This window comes from Gadus macrocephalus, chromosome 16, assembly GCF_031168955.1.
Source record: "Gadus macrocephalus chromosome 16, ASM3116895v1".
Classification (NCBI taxonomy): domain Eukaryota; kingdom Metazoa; phylum Chordata; class Actinopteri; order Gadiformes; family Gadidae; genus Gadus; species Gadus macrocephalus.
Genome location: NC_082397.1, coordinates 11,943,317 through 11,963,998, shown reverse-complemented (window position 1 = coordinate 11,963,998; position 20,682 = coordinate 11,943,317). Strand labels below are relative to the sequence as shown.

At 42.5% G+C, this 20,682-nt stretch overlaps 1 protein-coding gene across 1 annotated transcript in view; it reads right to left on the bottom strand.

Moving 5' to 3' along the window:
- The window catches only part of rasa2 (RAS p21 protein activator 2), a 28,362-nt gene that overhangs the window by 6,487 nt on the left and 1,193 nt on the right, over positions 1-20,682 (bottom strand). The window contains exons 2-19 of the mRNA XM_060074356.1: positions 19,288-19,411; positions 15,768-15,871; positions 15,569-15,663; positions 13,034-13,110; positions 11,016-11,099; positions 10,728-10,800; positions 10,501-10,577; positions 9,940-10,041; positions 8,275-8,428; positions 7,758-7,906; positions 7,331-7,445; positions 6,931-7,005; positions 6,416-6,539; positions 5,683-5,789; positions 5,148-5,234; positions 4,801-4,878; positions 4,626-4,699; positions 3,181-3,287 (exon numbers count right to left, since the gene is read on the bottom strand). Of these exons, the coding sequence (XP_059930339.1) occupies positions 3,181-3,287; positions 4,626-4,699; positions 4,801-4,878; positions 5,148-5,234; positions 5,683-5,789; positions 6,416-6,539; positions 6,931-7,005; positions 7,331-7,445; positions 7,758-7,906; positions 8,275-8,428; positions 9,940-10,041; positions 10,501-10,577; positions 10,728-10,800; positions 11,016-11,099; positions 13,034-13,110; positions 15,569-15,663; positions 15,768-15,871; positions 19,288-19,411 (1,806 nt within the window). The remainder of the gene's footprint in view (positions 1-3,180; positions 3,288-4,625; positions 4,700-4,800; positions 4,879-5,147; positions 5,235-5,682; positions 5,790-6,415; positions 6,540-6,930; positions 7,006-7,330; positions 7,446-7,757; positions 7,907-8,274; positions 8,429-9,939; positions 10,042-10,500; positions 10,578-10,727; positions 10,801-11,015; positions 11,100-13,033; positions 13,111-15,568; positions 15,664-15,767; positions 15,872-19,287; positions 19,412-20,682) is intronic.

Genomic DNA, 20,682 nt, shown 5'->3' with positions numbered 1-20,682 from the left:
CAACGTTTTCCATCTTTTGAACCCACTTTGTTTGATTTTTTATATGTAAATATAAAAGGTTCATATTATTGCTGGTATTGTAATTTTTTGGGAGATTGATATTGCTTAAATTATATTGTCTGTTCCTTGAGTATTTCTGAACTTGTTTGCTGCTGCTTGGCCGAGGAACCACAATCAAATATATAAACTCCCATGTGCCTTACAACAAATTATAACACGTGTTGCTTTAAATCATTCAAGCACACTCCTTTCATTTCACAAGATTTACACCAAGTTATATGGGAGTGAACAATAAAACATCAAGACGAATACATATGGAGTTATTTATAAGACCCGACCCGGTCGTGCCTACTGGTTTTGTCACACAAGCAGTCTACAACACTAAAGGGGAGTCAGCTATGCAAGGGTCAAACCTAAGTCAAGCCTGATAGGTTACAGACCCAGTGGCCCGCCAGGAAGGGATTCTTGTTTTTTGACAGACAGGCTCAGATTGTGATAGTAAGTGTCTGAAAACATTTCAAATGGATCCCTACAGAGAACTTTGGCTCGATTTGTTATTGTGTCTGACCAAGGTTCCCTCAAGAAGAAATCTGGGGGGAGTTTGGTTGTTGTTAGACCTCAATGTAACTGACGGGGGAGAATGGGGGGAAACTTTTGTGAGTTGGGGAGAGGAGGGCCGGTCAGATGTTGTTTTGGTGGACTGCAGAAAGCGCAGCTCAAAGATTAAGGGTGAAGGAGGTTTGAGATTGTAAAGACAATAGGGACACGACTGTAACATTTCAGTATGTGATACTTCTCCCTGAGTGAGACTAGGTTCAATAACAAAATGGGTAAAAGGAACCAGTCGTCTTTCTCTGTAGTGATCCTTTCTCAGAGCGTGCTGTAATGTCTGAAGCACTCCAACTACATACTGGACCAATTTCAAAGATTGTTGCCACGTTAGTCAGTCACTTTGACCAACAGTTATGGGATCAAAGGGAACAGGTTTTAAAATCCTTGAGTTATCCTTTAATTCCCCTTCATCATCCCAGGAATGACTTCAGATACCAAAGAAAACAACCAGCTGTCCATACTAGTTGGGTACTCTTGTAAACAGCTGGGATCTTGCCTGGGTCATGGCTGAACTTGAAAAGTATTACTCCAGCGACATAGAGTGCAAGGGTACTGGGTTTTCTGGGCATACACATATATCTGTATATCCGGTCTTGATATAAAAAAGCTAGTAGGAAAACTGTTCATTTAATCAACTTTCAGTTAACTTATTTACAAGAGCAACTGTGTATTTGTAGGGATATGACCAGGGATATTATATACTGTTAATTACCCCAGTCTCGCTTCAAGTAACATACAACACTTTTTGATTACAGTGCAGAGCAAAGTAGCACAACCATTGGATTAACATGCCTCCAAACCAGATGAGTTACAGCTTTGCCTTAGACTGGGTAGCCCCGCCCATTCTGCCGGCGATTTGAGTTCGCCCTGCACAAGGGTCTGGAGAAGAGCAATTCATCTCTTTCAGCTTCCGATACGTTTTTGCGGGAGCCAATCACTAAGCTAGCTTTTCCCCTTCATGCGCTATTGGCTGGTTTAACACAATGACGAGAGGGAAGCGACGGCAAGCAGCCAAACGCGTACAGAGTCAGTTGAACTAGGAGCATCACGCCTCTTGGGCTGAAGAAAATGACAGCAGCTTCCCCAGACCAAGCTCAATCTACAATTGAGCTTGGTCTAGGAATAGCCGGACTAGCTTTACCTAGCACTGACCAAAGAAGGGCTACAAAGGGATCCTGCAAAGACACCTTCACCGGCCCCACAGCTCTGTCTGAATTAGGAGTCACACGTTTTTACCAGAGTTCGAAAGGCATTTGCTGATAGAAAAACATGCAGTGTAGATTAGGTAAGGCAAATAGTTGATCAGCCCGCTCAAAGGGGCCTTGTGAGTACCCTTTGAGCAAATCGAATCTGCTCACATAGTTGGAGCGATTGTGATTGAACATTCCTTTAAATATCACAATCAGAGACAGCGTGTCTGTGTTTTGTGAACTTAAATGGACCATCATCATGACATTTGCTGCATGCGGGACTTCACTAGCCTCTCCACATTTTTGCATGCCTTGGAATAGCTCATACTGCTCGAAGCACAGAGAGTTGTTGTTGGTCGGATCTGCATCAATACCTGGGCAAGCACCCAGACAGTATATAATCACACAAAAATCACCCATCTGTAGGACTCGCTGGAAGGGTGAGGAGCTATTGCAATCATGGGAAAACTATCGAACTTCAACACAACGGGGAGCGGAAATGAAAAGAATAATGGACATCTGAGGGCTTCCAGCAAGCCAACGGCAGCTGCAAGCAATTTAACATGCAGGGAGTGTACGCCTCCCAGACCGCACAATGCAGTCCATCATTCATACGGCACAACTGTATGTGATGAGGGACGCGTGTCTATAGGCGAGTGGGTCATTTATTTTCAACATATTAACCCACAAGTGAAAAAAACAACCCCAGAATCTAATTAACACACTTTAAGCCCTTTCATAGGATGTTTGCGTGTGAGCGCAAATGTCTGAATCCATCCCCCAGAGTACACGAGGAGTCCACCAAGAGCATGTCGGTGTGTTGGTGACCTGTGGCTGAAGTTTCAAACATCATATGACTGGCGTGACTGATTGTCACTGATTTATACCTTTCTCCTCTGGCCAGTATTTACATTCAAACTTCCCACTCTTCTGTTGATACTGTGGGTACGTCAAAATAAATGCAGTATTGACATCAACCAAAAAAGAGTCAGGAGCCTCAGCCACGATCTAGAGGTGTTGTAAACAAAACACTGCGACCTCTGATGCATATTTCCTGCATCACGTCCTGCCTGCTACACGCTCTACCCGGGCACCACCCCTCGCAGTAGGTATACAAAGTATCTCCAATACGCGTCAACACATCTGATGCGGCTTATCTCCGGCGGTGTTTTGCATGTGTGAAAGGTCAACTCCGGATCATCTCTCTGGAGAACCGGAGTGTGTGTGAAAAGCCACACACTATCTCAAGAAACAAACTCTTTTTGGAGTATTGTATACTATTCCAAATATTCTACAATGCACTGAAGATTCTAGATTTCAATTAGAGTTCCCCAAAGAAGATTGCAGCCTTCCCTTGAAGTGCACTCCATGTCCTTACCTCTGTGTTTGTGATAGGAGAGCTCCCTGTTGGTCACCCTCAGCCACCTCTTCTTGAAGTTCCTCTTGCCGATTCGCTTTCTTCGCTGGGCTCGTTTCTGCACCTCCCTATGGAGACCGGATGAGCCAGGGGTTATATTATGGCTACAGCCCTGCTCAATTTAATAGGTACATACGATCCCGTTAACATGTTGTTATGTTTACATGTTGGAGCACTTTTCACATCGAACTCCAATCACAAAGAGCCCCCCTTAAGGGATGTGGAATGTCTCGTTTTGCTGGAATTTTTATTCCCACAAAACACATTATTGGTTTGATCAACAATATATAATGGCTTCATGCGGATAATCCTTCTGATTTGGGTCAGAAGCTGTATCAAAATCAGCAACATAATGTTCCCATTTAATATTGTCAGAAACAATATGTGCTTCAAGAGCGTTTCTAACATGCATTCCCTGCATGGCCTTGGGGTCTTGAACATCTGCCCTTTTGATCGAGTGGGCGGTGCATGATGTGTTACCAAGATATGGTCCATATACATACAGTCCCTAGAGCCTTGCATTATCCAGCACTAGAACATTAGGTGACAGTGTGTCCCTGAACAATTCTGTGAGGTGCACCATGATGACGTGTGCGTGCACAATGTTTGTGTGAACAATACTGATGTGCACGAGCATTGGCTGATGTAGGCGTGCACGGGCTGATGTACGTGTGAACGGTGCTGATGTGGGCGTGCACCTCTGATGTACGTGTGAACTGTGCTAATGTGGGCGTGCACAGCTGATGTGCGTGTGAACGGTGCTAATATGGGTGTGCACCACTGATGTACATGTGAAGGGGGCTGATATGCATGTGCACCGCTGATGTGCGCGGCGCAGAAAGGTTTTGATGTGATCAGTGATTCCAGTAGGGCTCTGGTACCTTCTAACAGGAATGGTGTAACGATGTAACAACTAATACGAGAGACATTGTTTCGGCATTAATGTTGGCGCAAATAACCGTTTTCAGTCTGCAGTTTGTATCGCTCCCACTGGCATAATAGTTTTGTTCCACACATTCAAAGTTGTCCTTTCTATTAAAAAGTCACTTTGTTATCTTTTCCCTTTATGCTTCCTTGATTTAGTCTAAAGAATTATGCATTACAGTTTCTTCTAGCACGCTAAAACTATGTTGCTCAGTTTCTTTCCAAGGTATTTCTCTAATGACTATAGGATCTCCCTAGGATTGTTCAACATGGTGGCGCAGTCACAGTTTAAAACCATAGATACGTTTTAAAATGAAAGAAATAGCATTCAGAGCACCAAACTTTTGTTTTGCACGACTGATTGCAGTGGCGCTAGAAACACATTTGACTAAGCGAAGTGCACATCATTATCAAGTTATGCATTTTATTGTGTAGAAACCTTTATTTCACGTGAACACACCCCTACCACTACAATTACTTACCCTTCCTTTAGAATGAGTGCATCCTCCATTCCACTTGATTCCTTGTTGACATTAGACGAGATCTCGTCAAGAAACTGGGAAGGGATTAAACAGATAACATGGCTGCCCATCAAACTCCCAAAATAATTCACAAACAAAATCCACACGTCAAATAAAAAAGAGACAATGTAAATACCTTTTTAACTTTCTCAATGCACTTGTCTTCTTGGAAGGATTTGAAGAAATCATACATGAAGGTTTCCTTGAAACTAGACTGAAGAGAGAAATATCATAATCACTCCGAATGTGTATTTTGTTAGGACTGCAGTTGCTAGGTTCCCATAGCAACAACAAATGAACACACACACACACACACACACACACACACACACACACACACACACACACACACACACACACACACACACACACACACACACACACACACACACACACACACACACACACACACACACACACACACACACACACACACACAAATCGAAAGTGGCTGTTGTGAAATAAATCGAGTGCCAGTCTCACCAGTTTGTTCTTGGACAAGCTGCCCCAGCTGCCCAGTGTTTGGATGGTTTTGGAAATGAGCGTGAGCGTACGAGATATCTCAGGATCCTGAAAGCAAGGACAGCAAGGACAAGCATGTTATGTGTAGGCCATACAGGGTCTCATTGCCGAAGATATACACTGTACCTAATGCAATGTGACTCGTGTAAGGGCTGTAAAAGTATATCCAAGTGGTTCTTTTTCCCTAGGCTCCAAATCAGGAAGGGGCTCAGAATGGCCTCTTTACATCCACTGCCAGATATTAGCGGTTTATGTGGATCTACTGGTTCTCTTAGCGAGGATTTAAAAAAAAAAAATGTTTCCTACTTTGAACCTAAGGGACAAAAAAGCGGGGCCCTTTTCCCAAGCATTCAAGTTACGCTATATTGAGATTCCAAAACGGAGGCACTGGGGTCCTGAACCCATGACTACATAATAAATACAAATATTTTTTTTCTGTATCTCAATAAAAGCAAAATTTTGGCTTTGGACGGCATAAACATGAAGATGCACTTACAGGATGGTGGGGTCGAAGCTGGAAGGAGTGTGGGGACAAGACGGCAACCGCAAAGAACCGCAGGAACACAAAGCTGCTGACCGCAGAGTACTGCACGTGTGGGTCAGCTGTGGAGCGCAGCAATGCAAAAAATTAGAAACATGATTAAAAGTCTCCAGAGTCACTGTGTGTTTGGATTGAACGTGTAGCAAAAAGACAGCTTTGTAGTCTGGAGTGCAAGTTGGGTATTCATAAAACTACAGTGATAAATCTCCTAATCTTTGTGAAGAGTGAACAATCAGCTTCCTCAATAATTTGCTGGTCAAACGGTGAATCATGGCGTATACTGGGACTTGACACCACCTTGTGGTGAATAAATGTACTACAAAAGGTAAAACACTGCTGAACAATCAGGTTTAGAATGCTTGAGCCCCAATTTTTTATTTCTATGATACAAGTCTGCATTTAATTTATTTTTTTATAATATGTTTCACTTGAGTTTATAGTTCTGCTGGTTTAGCCCACGTCTGGTAATGTATAAACAGTTAAGTTTTTCAGCATACGCCTTTACCCAAATATATAACATGTTTTCTATAACATGTTAATAATGAGCAAGTAGGCCACAGGTAGACATTAACATTTAGGGCACTTTCCAGTCGCTTCATCCAAAGTGTCTTACAATAAAGTAGTAGTTGTCAGAAGAACCCAGAACCCTATCCTGCCCCACAATGCCACGGTGAAGACTGGTCCCCACCTGGGAACCGCTTGGAGGCCATGTGCCTCAGGGACCTGAACACGTCACACATCAGAGTGGGACAGCTGGCACTGGACTGGGTGATGGAGGAGAAGATCTTCTGGACATAGTTCTGCAGGTTCTCCTGCACGGGGAGACAGCGAAGACTAGACATCTAAACAACATGACCTCAATTCCGCCCGCCGACATGACACCCTGTGGTTGTGTCAAGGGAACAGGTAGTGATGGCCCAGGGGCTTTTAGGTCATTCAGGCACACGTTTAGGGTCGTTACGCCCCCAGCTCTCAACCGGAACGCCACATAAACTTCAAGTGTGAACATATCAGCGCATCTGAGATGGGCAGACGTAAGCCTGGTCATTACAGTGGGTTCTGCTGATCCCAGTATGTTTATAATGCAGGAAGCCGTTCATGAGAATTGAATAGAAATATGAGACATTGTTGTGTGGTGTCTCATTTGAGATACCCTGATCCGCGGTCCGTCATCAAGATGAGTTTCCATTGGCCACAGCCTACCTTGTTGACGTCCACGTTATCACCCTCCTTTAGCTTGATTGGGTCTATCTCGCAGGATTTGTTGGAATCAAAGATCTGGCAAAAAAAGGAGGGTTGAAAATGAGCAGCGCTTGTTATTATTGTTATTATTATTATTATTATTATTACTGAAACCAGGAATCAAATAAAAAAAAGAACAAGGCTCCTAAATTAGTTTCTTTACCCTAGCCCAGAAAGAGACATTCCCAGGACTTTTAACTTAATGTTTTCCGAAGACTTTATTTTAAAAAAAAGCACATTAACTCCAAGGTAATTTACAATTAAAGCAGATTATTTCTAATGCCCGTTAAATTTGAAGCAGATTATATCTATAATCAAGCAAAATGCATACAAGGACATTGTTATGCTACAATGTACATACCTCATCTAAAACTGGCTTGAGTGTACCCATTAGGTAACTCTTCCCGACGATCTTCATCATGTCATCTATGCAGCGCGTCGCCAGGGAATTGCCTCGGAAGATGGTGTTGGCCTCCCTGAACGTGCAATAATATTATATTAGCATTACAACATTATTATTATAATATAATCATTACGACAGAGAAACCGGTCACAACCCACTGCTGGAGCAAATATATAAACACATTATATGGTAAAACAAAAGTCAGACATTCTAAAAGTGTTCTGCATGAAAAACATTTCTGCCCCTGCATGCCGTCCCTCCCGCTCCATCAAATAACAAATGAAGAAGCACATTTCCTCATTAGGAAAGCAACATCAGCGATCGCCCCAGCAATGAGGATTGGGTCAAGCGAGGGACCAGAAGTTGCCGGCCGCGGGCTACTCACTGCGTGTTCTCCAGCTCGAGGGCTGCCACGGCTGTGAGGAAAGGCACCAGGCGGTTGTGGTGGAGCAGCAGGCGCACCAGTGGCAGCACTGCCTCGTACCTCTCCCTGCAGATGTCTCCCAGGATGTGGGCTGCCGATGCAGAGATGGGCTGGAGGGCAGGACCCGGGTGATGGAGGGGAATATAAGGTACAGGAAAGGAAGGGATGTTTATAGAGAGAGTGACGGTGAGGGGAGACATCAATAAACAAAGATGCAACTTTTTGTTTTTAATTCATTCATTTTTAATCAACTTCTACATATAATAACAGGGTAACATGTTGAATGAGGTTAGACCAACAGGTCAGGATACGGTAAGAGAAGCAGATAATTCGCACAAATACCATCATGCGTTGGTGGCCTTAATACATGAAGCGACATTGGTGAACCGTGGCCCATATTTCATCTTTTTTATTATCTGGACCTAAAAATACATTCCGGTGTCATTGATTTACTTAAGTGACTAAAAAAGGCACACACCTTGACGTCTGGGGATTTGAGCAGCAGGTTGCAGAGTGGTTTGTAGCAGGACGAAGGCAGCACCGTGTCCTCTACGTAGTTGACCTTCAGACGCAGCGAGCCCAGGTCGTCGGGCTTGTGCTTGTTTCCGTTCCCTTTGGGCTGCAGAAGGTACCTGCAGGACACAAAGACCGACAGCGGTTCAGGGTTTCATCTCTGTTCAGCTTTCGGGGGAACTTGTGGACCTTTAGCCAAAATAGTTCAGCCAAAGGTAATATCTGGGAGATCATTTATAAAGCAACACGACCTTGTTGGGAAATGATCCAATCTATTTTTTTCTGCTTGCACATACGACTTGCCACCAATAGGTAGAGCACTCCTTCAAGTTTGTGAGTTGAGAACTTTTCGCTACCCTTTATGACAACAAAATGCAACACGTTATTAATAGATACCCGTGGCGCACACTCAATATATACTTTCAGGCACAAAATGAAACGATAGATCAAGGCAGACTGTCTCAGGTTGCGCAGCAGAGTTGTCAGTCGGCCTGTTGCACGACCACATTTCCAGCCTCAACACGGGCCATTAAGTGCTATCACTATGCAAACTGCCGCCCACACAGCTCCCTCGCAGATTGCCATCTGTGACACAACCCTGCGTGTGTGCTGCGGGGCCTGGACACACACCCTTACACAGCAGAACAGAACATTAGCACAGGTTAGCCGCACACTCATGCACACCGGTGAGCAGGAAATACGGGTTAAAGAAGTAGACGCAATAGATCCTAAATAGATTTGATCAGTGCGTATATTTCACAACTATGTTGTCAATGACACAACTCTGAAACCGTTGATGAACGAGAAATAAAAAGATGGGAACTATTTGGGTTTGACTTCAGTCGAGACAAACGTTTCCCCGTGCAACGCTGCTCTATTTGTTGCCGAGCTCGTCGTGATTCAGGACGCGTGTATGAAGTAGAATGACATGGGCCTCGCCACACCGAGGCAGATCCGATCTAGCACGTCACATTCTATGCGAGAGGTGGAGTAGGCTGGGTCATAGGGCTGACGTCACAGGGCCGGCAGGTCTCGCTGTGCGATAAACACAGGGTGGAGGAGCGGTGAGCACACACACGACGCTCCTTATCCGCCCCTCCATCGCTCTTTCATTCCGGCTACACTGACTGGCCGATTAGGGAAAAGAAGACAAAGCAATAACAACAACGAAAAGGCCCTGCGAATGCGAAAGCATTTATTCATGCATTGCTGAACGGTGAAAGAATCACCACTTGCGCAATGCCCAAATGTGCTTGAATAAGAGGTACAGGTTTACATGAATTAGCTAAACACGTACGTAGATGCAATTCTCTACTACGTCATTCATGTTCTGCTTCTGGGGCATCATAGTATTGAAACACAGACAAAGGAAAAGTGTTACAATGTTCATTTCCTTGTAATTAAGTGTCTTTTTTCACAGCACTCGCAGAAAAAACATAGGATGAAAGACATTTCGATAGCCATTTTATTGGCCTGCATCTATTTAAGAACTTTAGGACCTTCCCATTTTGTAACCAGACTTGACTTTCTTTGGTATTTATTTTCACTACCGTCCGTTATTGTTCCACCATGTGTCATGCTGCACTTTATATAATCACTCTTTGACTACTTGAAGCTTCCATCTTCTCACCAGGCCTTGTGGAAGTTCTCATTCCTCAGGATCTTGATGGACACCCGCGTCTCCCCCAGGAACACGTCCTGGGCCAGGTTCCCGTTGTTCCACAGATCCACTCTGCAGACACAGAGAGGACACGTACAAACGGGTGCAACAGGAAGAAAAAAACGAAAAAAAACTCCCAGTCGCAAGTCGCTTTGATGTGTGTGCCACGCCACTTCATAACAAAAACCAAGCACCATTCATGAGCGGGAAGAGATACGGTCACACTCCTGTGCTGCTCCCACCTGCATCGCTTGTTCAAACCAAAACAATGGCATTCAGCGAAGAAACACGTCAAGTCCAAGCCTCACAAACCATGCATGTGTATTTACCTTAACGTCAGTCTAGGGTCTTACCCTGTGAGCTACCAGAGTCTACCGTGATGGACGCCCAAACTTTTCCTTAACCAAAAAACCATGGCTCTCCATCAGCAGTCAGATCACACAACATTCATACTTTTGAATTGTTTTTTTGCTATTTCAATGTGGTCTTAGAAAAACACACTAAAGTGGATAAAATGAGGGAACAACATACTTGATCTCCAGTTTTTCAATGTCCTCTTCCTCCACTTGGAAATTTGACTTTTTCGAGTAGCTGCTGGACCTTGTGACCTGGGGACGGCCTTAGGGTTAGGCTACACAGAACGCTCAATTTGGAGGCAAGTCATGGTAACGAGCAGTTCATGGTTTCCAATTTAAAACAAAGGCTGCCGTCATGTGAGATTTAGTGGTGATAGATAACAGGAACAATCATGGCCATACCTCAAAGGAGAAGGTCTCTTCAAAATGAGGGTCACTGGTTTTCTTCTTTACCTTGGTCTTCTTATGATCAGATCTGTGAAGAGGAGAATCACACATTTCCTTTACACGCAAACGTACTTATGCACTTGTCATTTTGATATCCTCTCGTTTATTATTGAACAGTGGCTAGAGAACATCTGAAATGTGAGTAATACATGAAGCACATCTGAGCCTGCGAGAGGAATTAAGAGATGTATAGTGGTATACCATATCTATTAGTGAATGTTTCAGTGGCCTAGTGGAAGTTACCTTGATGGTCCCACCAGGGAGACAGTGGCGTATGGGTCACAGTTCTGCCCACTTATCAATGGAAGTCCCTGGCATTCAATTATCCTAGAGGAGGACAGGACAGCAGGGGCAATATACTGTAAACATAGAGAGACTACTTTTTGGACGATGTCCTGTAAGGTTATATATTAGGGTAGGTTTAGGGATAAAATACAGTAAACATTTGTAATTATATATATTTTTTTTTAAATAACAATGGTTCAAATAAACCCCCCCCCAAAAAAAGCTGTTGTGGTCGTGCTTTAAATGGCCTTGTAAACAGAGCTCTCTGTGATGCAGGTGTCAACATGCGGTGTATTCACTCCAAACAGGATGTTGCTTATGAGAGCGCACACCAGCAGGGAATAGAAATGAATCCATCCTATAACCAAGTCGGGTCAGCGAGCAACCGGCAGTGAGAGTAGCAAACTATAGGATGTTTGTGTATCCATTGCTGGGGAGTCATGGCGATACTTTTCCCTGTAGCCTACACTTTTCCCCCCTTCCTCCCTCCCTCTCTCTCTCTCGCTGTCTCCCTAGCTCTCCCAATTAGCTACTTTCTGTACATCATGCATGCCTGGGCATTTCACTTCATAGATCCTTCACAAGACCTCGTCATCCCCACTCTGAGGCCCCGCCCTTTCTGAGCACGGTGTAAAAGTACAGCGCATATGGTGAACAGGTGGCAGGTTAAGCTTAGCGCCTGAGAGTCTGAATGGCGGCAGCGGAAAACCGCAGCCGTTGCAGGACGAGGACTCATCGGCTTCCTGTCGAGATGCCATCACTTCCTCCTCGCCGCTACTTCGTGAATGAAGCACAAACAACATCTGCACGCCCAAATGCACAAAATGTACCTTGCGTGCATTTTTCTTTGTGCCACATACAAAAAGCAATCCTAGCCGTTATCTCTACATTTACATTCTCATGTCGATCACGCTCTCTCACTTGAGTTTGGGCTAATGTTAGTCTACCACGAGCCCAGCACCGACCTTACCTAAATTAAGTTTAGGTAATAAGTTTCCAGTTGTTGCTGGCCAACACTAACTTTTAGTGTTGGCCAGTGTTAATTTTCAGTCAGTGTTTTATGATAACAACTCGCATTAGTGCTCGGGTTGTAGTTCTCCAATCCTCACTTTAGTCACCGATTGGCGTTAGAGAAGTACAGTGTTCCCACGAGGACGTGAAGCAAGCACGAGGGACGGGGGATGTTGAAAGTGGATGCAACCCACATATTATTGGTGTGTTGGTAAACCCGTCGAGAGCTCCCCGGTGGGACTAACCATGTTGAAACCTCTGAGCCCTGAGTGCCCGTGTGGCTCAGCTAACACACACACACACACACACACACACACACACACACACACACACACACACACACACACACACACACACACACACACACACACACACACACACACACACACACACACACACACACACACACACACACACACACACACACACCTCCAAATGATGCAATTCAACAACCTTGCATTTGCCATCTTGCCTCACATATATCTGAAGACGTGTTAATGTAATTTAAATGAAAACTATCCTCTTTTTTTTTCTTCAGAAATGGTATAACTATAATGCATTTGTTTTGAGCTATTAAGGGTTATGGTTGTCCAATACCAAACAAAAACTTCCATAAAGTCAATGACAGATTGTTACAAACACAAGTCATTTTGGATTGCGGTCGATAAGTAAATAAGGTCATTCCTATTGATCAAGTTGCTATTCCTTTCCCAATATTGTCAATAAATAAATATAAAAATAATAATAAAAACGTATCCTGTCAGTTGTATGTCGTCACAAGCGACTGCTCATCGCATTGCTCACAAGCACGTCAATGGGTTAGAGCAGTTGTGAGTCTGACATACATTGTGGTTGAAAACAAAAATAACATCTGGGTATGCTGGTTTGGTGAGGTATATCACACACAATTACAAATGGCAGATGCCACAGGAAATCTGCCTTTAAATATGCATGCCGGTGCTCACCGAACCAGTAGCTGCTGACATCCAGGTCCGTTGTCTGTGATCAGTTCGCTAAGTCTCATCTCCAGGTGAACCTTACCCTATGGCAAAAACAAAAATAAATAAGGAACAAAACAACACAAGTTGCTTGTACTGAGGCAGCTACTGAAAATTTCAACAGAAGGCTACATTTTGAGTTTACTTTTGTTAAACCATGTGGTGTTTGCAAATGTAGATTTTTTTCAAACTCTGTTCAGAATTAAACAGATAATTTAACAATTGGTTGAATTATATTAAACCCGATTAACTATCAAGCAGAGAAAAAAAACGTAGCGATAATTGAATACATAAATAGACATTCATGAGGGTAGCAATGGCAATTGTACTGTCAAATTCAGACAAAGTTTATTTTGCATTGCATTTATTCATTTTCCATTTCAGGCTAATCCTACACAATATGTCATTGCATTAATATCGGTCTAGGTACTAATATTAATATGGTGTCAATGTGTCATACACTATGAAAGCCAGCAAGGTCTAATCTGTTCAGATGTGGTTAGGGCCGACTCAGATGTGTCAAGGGAAACCAAGAAGAGAGCCAGAGGAAGACGGATAGAAGATAGACAGAAAGACTGATAGCTTGAGAGAGAAAGACACCCACACACTCTCCGAAAATCAACAGTGGGCAAATATTTCATTAGAGCAGATGGCTATCTGCAACATATCGGTTTAATGGTAATCAACAACAAGTATATCAAAATAAGGCAGTGGTATTAGAGCAATATACAATTTTCTTTTTGGTATATATTTGTTTTGGTAGATATATATATATATAAAATAAATAAAAAAAATGCGATCCAAAAAGCTAACTATGACATCGATTGCCACAGCGAGGAAAACCACACACACAAACACCTGTGCTACACGGTATGGACGTTTTCACACAGCTTCATCAACCTAACTCTTCCCTCCCCTCAACCCACTTATCTACTTAAACTCTTACGGCCTGTCTTCACACACACACACACACACACACACACACACACACACACACACACACACACACACACACACACACACACACACACACACACACACACACACACACACACACACACACACACACACACACACACACACCTTGAGTAGGTAGAGTGGATTGGCGGAGGAAACAAGCTCAGAATAGAATGGTCTACCATGGGCCTGTTGAGTCAACATTTCAACCTGGTTGCTTTAGCGGAATGGTTTTAAATGCGCTACAACTTCCCATGCACCACACCTCACTGTAACACCTGCGTGCTAGAGGCTTAGACATCTCCACTGGACCCTCCCAGTCATGTTGCTCAATACCATAGCAGTTTCCCATAGGATATGCAATGGACAACCAATGTAACGACGCAATAGCCTGTTGTGAGTGCTGGGGAAGATAGTTGAAATGGCCGGATGATGAGTCATTGGGAAATTAGTTTCTTTAATCTCTCTCTCTCTGCGGCAGAGACGTGAAGAGTACAGCTACTGTTTCACCGTGTTCTCCAGCAGATCTCTGTGTACCGCCACGCGGAACAAACGCCCACCTCTTTTTCTCAGCCCCGGTTAAGGACACTACAACCATCGATTGCAACGTAGCCAAGCATCCCCCTCAACCTCCTCATTTTAGAAACATTTGAGATAAAAAAGAAAGCAAACAAAGACGCATTTTGTCCGAGCCATTTATAACAATTGTGTGCCGTAAGACTCTGATTTCATAGCTCGTCATTAGAGTAGTAGTCTCTCCTATGAAGCATAGTCCTCGAGGCTCAGCCTGTCCCACTGTCGCCACAGCCACTACAGATGTCCTGAATGCTATTGAATGACACCAAACTGACACAGCGACAGAGCAACCCCTCTTAAGGCCAGGCTCCCTTGACCCCGTTCACAGGGCAAAGTCTCAACATGGCCTCAGCAGGCAGGTTTGCCATTGAATGTGCAGGCACTGCTACGGCAACAATGCAGTATTGTTGCATGTGGTTATTTGCATGTTGGGCAGGAACATGAAACCCGATGACAGAGGTCACTGGAGACGCAGGATAATGTGTGTCTGTGATCCGTCTCAGACACTATTTTGATTCAAGACACCAAGTCTGAGGCGTTTTAGCCCTCGGAGTTCTTCCAAAAAAAACATTGGGAAACAACGCAAAATGTATAAACAGACCATGGAAAGTATGCACACCGTTTTTATCAGACACCTTTCTGTAGGTATTTGGTTACATGAAGCAGAGGTTTGCTGGAAATGATGGAAATGAGTAAAAGATATAATACCAAGAGGGTTCCAGCTGAATGAATTCATTCAACACACTTGGGGCCCCTTTTAAAAACATGGGACTATGTTTCATCACTGAAGGGAATTCTAGCCTGCTTACTCTCTTGGCTTTGTTTGACTCGAGTATTGGCTGAACTTATTGAAACAAATCTCTGCACTCACACAAAAAAATAAACAAACATATGTAAAAAGCTATTTCAAGGTAATCAGGACGCTTTCAATTTATTGTATTGGTTCGTGTTTTCAATGCCGGCACCCACCTGGACTTCTGAGTTGGGGTCTACTGGCTGTAGGCTGAACCATTGCTCCTTTCCACTGTGTTGGTACAGATCCTTCTTCCGAATGGAAACTTTACCTAGAAACACAACAACATGCTGTATGTATACACATGCCTCCTGGAGACACATTACATGCGCGTGTGCGTGTGTCCATGAGTGTGTGTATGTGTCAATGACATACCAACGGGCAGGTCCCTTTGGAAAGATCCCTTTGCGTAAATATAGAAGGATAAATACTGAAATGGTCGTGGAATCTCAAAGAAGAAGTCTTCTCCGTAGAAGGGGCTGTGAATTAGAAGAATGGTGATGAGTCAATACAAGTCTTTTGATGAATGTGAGGTTGTAACCATCTTTGTTTTAAATTAAATTGCACCGTCAAGTTTTTTTTTTTACCCTTTATATTTTTGCCATGTAATGCAGCCAACTTGTAAAGTCAATGTTTGAACTGCGAATACAGATTTCTTAAAAAATGTACTATAAATAATGTAATTATAACGCAATGACACAAAAGCATCAGCACAAAGCAAATCTCATTACCAACAATAGATTGTTGGTAATGATCAATGGATGCAGTAATTATGATTAGACTATTAGAATATGACTAATAATGTATAGGAATAGGATACCATTATATCCTGGCATTAAATATAAACAAGACAAACCCAAGAATGCCCCGTTGAAAGACAAGTACCATCAGCCGCGATTTGTGTTTGTGTATAGATTAAACAAGTCAGGTTATTCTCAAAACAGAACATGGACAGCACCCCAAACATGAACATTAAAGAAAAACAACATTATGTAAAAAGCTGCATGTACATAAAATACTGCGACTGAGGAAACTAATCATGAAATAATCTAGTTATTGTCAAGGATAGTGTTTAGAGGATAAGTTTTAAAAGTGCCACGCCTGAAGAACCAAATCTGTCCCATTTCTTGAATCAGATCAAATCATACCACAATGCTCTTTCCTCTGTCTTGTCTAATCAGCCTGCCTGGCAGTAAGCCCTATTATTGGCTTCCAAGGAAAAATAGTGGGGATCACACTTCCTTTATAATGCATTCTGATCAAAGAAAACCAAGCAGTTCTTCATTATGTACCAGTCACTGAACACAACCATAGCTTTGAAGCGTTAAGCAACGTTTCTAAGGTCAGCAGCAGCACATGACTGGCTGCCCTGTGGGACCTGGACAGGAGACAGAGGGGCCTAGCATCTGTGCCACTCGGCTCTGCCAGGGAAGGCAGCCTCAGAACAGGGATAAGACCGAGATTTGGCCGGCCTGATCTGACAGCGATTGTAGGTTAAGCACTCAGTGCTCAACATACCGGTGGCAGATGGACCATCTGTCCGAACGTGACGGCAGAAATCTTCGGATTAACGTTATTATTTGGAAAAATATTGTATACGTGTGCGTACATTTTTGCCAGCAATATAAGCATTTACTTTACCTGAGGCATATATCACTGCTGGAGGACCCAGGATTATTTCCTGTTATATAGCATGGAAAGTATCCCAGACAGGGTATTGCCTCAGTGCTTATTGAAATGCATAATTCCACATTTCTTCATGTTATCAATAAACATTGCTCTTATGATATACAAACTAAAAGGGAATGTTCACCAACCAGTGTTTCTCCCCATTTTAAATGTGCCAAAATATTACAGCTAGAACAAATGGAAATATTGTCTTTACATTTATGACAAGCTCTCCTCTTAACACCACACCCTTACTCAACTCTTAACATTTGTCATCTAGAGACTATCAAAAGGAAAAACAAATCCATTCAGAGAACACACTGGTCATCCGCACGGTAATCAATTGAACGATTGCCTTCCGTTCCCACAGTGCTCGTGGACAGTAGCTGGTGAAACATCTTGCCTGACACTTCCGCAGTAAAAAAAGAGAAAGAAAAAAGGTTTGGCAACAGATCCAATGCCGCACACACGCCCACGCGTCCTCCAGTGAAAAAGCTCAGCATTACATGGAGCTATGCACTCTCACAGCCTCTACATTCTCGGTGCACTCAAACATAAACCCACACCTACGCCTACACTCACATCCTTCGCCAGTGTCATGCTTGCTTGCACAATAACGTTAAAGGTGCTAGGCACAACCAGTTGTCACCGTCCCCTACCCAACCTTCTTTATCTTTAGTCATTTATAGGTTGTGATAAATTCATATTATGAACCTCAGGGAGGGCATTGATGCCTTCCGAACCCTGGGTCCAAGAAACCAACTTAGCCAATGAAGATTGGTATGGGGAGTGAAAAGAGCTGGCCAGAAATGGAGTGATTACAGCTGGACATGCAGGCAAATAGGGGATAGTTAGGTAGATAAGCTGCAAGAGAATGAAAGAGAAATACACAGGGGAAAGCGTGGGAGGAAACACTTCCACAGACACTGTAAAATGGAGCCCTTTGAACAGGTTTAAAAGCAGAGAGCAAGAGGGAGCGAGCGAGAGCGAGAGAATATAAAGCTGTTGTGAAATACCTGTAATGTTTACAGGGAGACTAGAAACAGAAACATTAACTTCCTGGATGGTCCATCTCCAACATGTACACGAGCAGGTCGTCAACATACAGCTAGTCATCATCACGCAGCTTTCAGTCCGCATCTGACCCATGTTGCCCAACTCTGACACTCAACATACCTTGCAGGTCTGAATCATGTTACATTTAGTCACTAAGTAGAAGCTTTTATCCACATCAACTGTAGGAGGAAAAGGTAGCCTCTAGATATCTTGCTCCAGGCTACCTCTAGGTAGTTTATGGACACGGTGGAATCAAAAAACATCGCTTGTTTTAAAGGAGTGTCGGCCCCACAATGTAGTTCAACTCAGTGGATTTAAGGAGTTTGTTGTGACTAATTCAGCATCACAAAGTTTAAACAACTTTTTTTATTGTTAACACTTAGTTTTACCTTCAACTCCTTAAAAGTCATACGAACCTCTTCCTTAAATGATATTCAGCATATCATTTTTGGAACACGCACCAAGCTGTCAAAAATGCATTCATTCAATTCTGTTGACAATTTGAGCAGAATATCTATCTTGTGCTTTCACAGATAGCCAAGTGGAACCTGTTAGACCCAGTATCATAAATACTGAGAATTAATGAGAAAAATTAGGAAAATATGAACAGGATGTTACATATCCCTATCAACCTCCACTTCAGCAAGCGTGCAAGTCTGCAAAACCCTTCCATGGACAATGCAGACTAAAATCAACTCTGTTTCTGTGTCTGTGTGTACAGCAGGTTTTACAGGTGCTTCGCAGACAATATGAAAAAAATATGTCTTGGAAAGATTCATGGGTATTTCCTGCGATCAACAGGTTTAGTTTTCGAACATTCCAACCAGAATTGGTAATAACAAATAAATAATAAATTGCAACTGACTTGATATTGATAGTGTCTAACATGCAAGGTAACAAACTAACAGTCATTGATACTGTTTAATATCCATCATCCTGAGATATGAGCCAAAGTTAGAATGAACAGGAAGCAGTATTTCAATTTTAACAATTCAACACATGTAATAACGTCATATTAGTCTGACAAAAAACAAAAGTAGGAACAGTACCCAACCACGTTTTAATATAACACCTCCGTAACCAACCACTGAAACTGGAACTGAAATGGAAAATGGTGTGTGAACTTAACCTCACTTGAATGATGGTGAGTCAACGTAATACTACTGCTTACCTGAGGCTTTTGTCGAACACCTTTGTGCGGAAGACCTCCTCCTGATCCAGGCTGATGGTGCAAAAGGTACAAAGATCCCTCTGCCGATTTGGAGCTGAGACTGGTCCCAAGTTCTTAGCTTCACCTACAAAAGACAATTACTGTAATTAGGACTGATATTTATAATGCTACTTTTACATACCATAACCTTTTAAAAAAGGTAATACAATCATTTTGTATTATTATGATTGTCATATTTATTATTTATATCCAAATATGCATTTTTGTATTATAGAAATTATTTATTTTATGATTATCCCATAACCTCTTTTATAGTCATTTGGTAATGTTTAATTAACTATAAACATTGTCAAACTATGGTTATGGCTAGCGTTATACTATTATTTTGAAAAAGAAAATACACCACAAATCATTGATGCATTATCCAGTTTTTAAAATTACTTCACAAAGCCAACAGCAGTATTTCAGATTAAATGGGCCTATACCATATATATGTTAAACAACACGAAAGGCCAATGAGAGTTTAGCCATTTGGCAGGAAGTTTGCAAAGCGCAGATAGCTTTGAGGGTAATGTGGTCTGAGACATAAAACTTCAACTTCCTGCACATATATAGCAACACTAAAACGCTGATTTAAGAAGAAAAAATACCTCCGAACAGATCAAGGCCTAGGGCACAGGGTGTTATCCGTGTTTATATCAAAGTGCATTCACAAACCATGGGGGAAAAAAAATATCTCGGAAAGATATGTTTTCGACTTGTAAATTCTGAACAGCTATCCATTATGGCTACTCAGATGTTGACATCACAGTGTGCAATTTTCATATTTGAGTGTACATTGAACGAGGTCATGGAGCGAGCAGACTTTAGCCAGAGCTTCTAGAAGGTCTTCTAAGCACATAGAGAAAGTGAGTTGGAAAAGCGTAGAGATGAGCTCTTTAACAGGCTATTAATAATGGCCTATGGCTAATCCTGGTAATGGCCGATCCGAACAACACCAGGCAAATGTCACCAAGCTCACTTCTATCTGGCTGATCTGTTGGGGACTCTAAATATGGCCAAGTACTCAGTGTGTTCCTAGACCCAAAACCAAATCGACTAAATAAAAAAAGAACTATGATTCTGCTCAAAATATTTACAAATAAACATTAAAGTGACACTGAAAATGCTACATGGGCAATTGGACTTCATGAACCTACAAAATACTTGAACACATTTTTACAATAAGTTTAATATCATTATTAACATGCATGGATTGTTGGAGGCTTTCTACGTAAACAAAAAAATAGCAGTTACTCCATGCTAAACAGGGAAGAATGAAGTTTCGTAAGACAGCAAACTGAGTTACATAGCATGATAGTTCCTCTATATTGTTCTGCTTACGGTTTTTGTCCC